The sequence below is a fragment of the Syzygium oleosum genome, unplaced genomic scaffold (assembly GCF_021117445.2).
Source record: "Syzygium oleosum isolate NSW1041296 unplaced genomic scaffold, Sole_v2.1 Sole_v2.11, whole genome shotgun sequence".
NCBI lineage: Eukaryota > Viridiplantae > Streptophyta > Magnoliopsida > Myrtales > Myrtaceae > Syzygium > Syzygium oleosum.
Genome location: NW_026607495.1, coordinates 5,195,945 through 5,196,497, shown reverse-complemented (window position 1 = coordinate 5,196,497; position 553 = coordinate 5,195,945). Strand labels below are relative to the sequence as shown.

Below are 553 nucleotides of genomic sequence, written 5' to 3'. Positions count from 1 at the left end.
CTAGCCCCTACGCCCCTTACTCGGCGTCCACTCTGAATCAGACTCCTCATCATCCGAATCTGAGCCTCCCTGATCAGCCTGTTCTTCCGAGGACTCCGACTCTGCCTCTATCACGATCGGGTGGTCTATATCCCCAGACTCTGCTGGAACCTCGATTTGTTCCTCCTCGACTGGCTCCTCAAAGAAATCGTCCTCCGGTACGAAATTAGGGTCCATCCACTGCTCAAATGGGAGTATATAATCCGGTTCTTCCTCAGGCTCTGCCGACTCAGCAGGCTCATTCTCGGGTTCCGCCTCGGGCTCTACCTCCTCTGGTTCTTCCTCGGGAATTGGCTCTAGATCTATATCCATTGGGTCGAATTCTGCTTGCGATCCTTTGGGCTCGGGTTCGTGCTCAGCCTTTGAAGATTCCTGTGCCACAGGCGCTGGATGCAGTCCAGACTGAGCCATACTAGTTTCCGCACTAGTCAATTCGCCGTCAGGAGGGGGTACGGCAGTCGGGTCCCAGTCTCCAACTAAATCGAAAGGGACGTCAAAACCACGAACGGTCCAA

General features: G+C 54.6%; 1 protein-coding gene across 1 annotated transcript; it reads right to left on the bottom strand.

Annotated features, from left to right (window-relative positions):
* On the bottom strand, positions 1-450 carry LOC130139365 (uncharacterized). The gene has a single exon (XM_056316173.1). It carries the CDS (start codon positions 448-450, stop codon positions 1-3), a length of 450 nt encoding a protein of 149 aa, XP_056172148.1.
* Between the last annotated feature and the right edge of the window lie 103 nt (positions 451-553).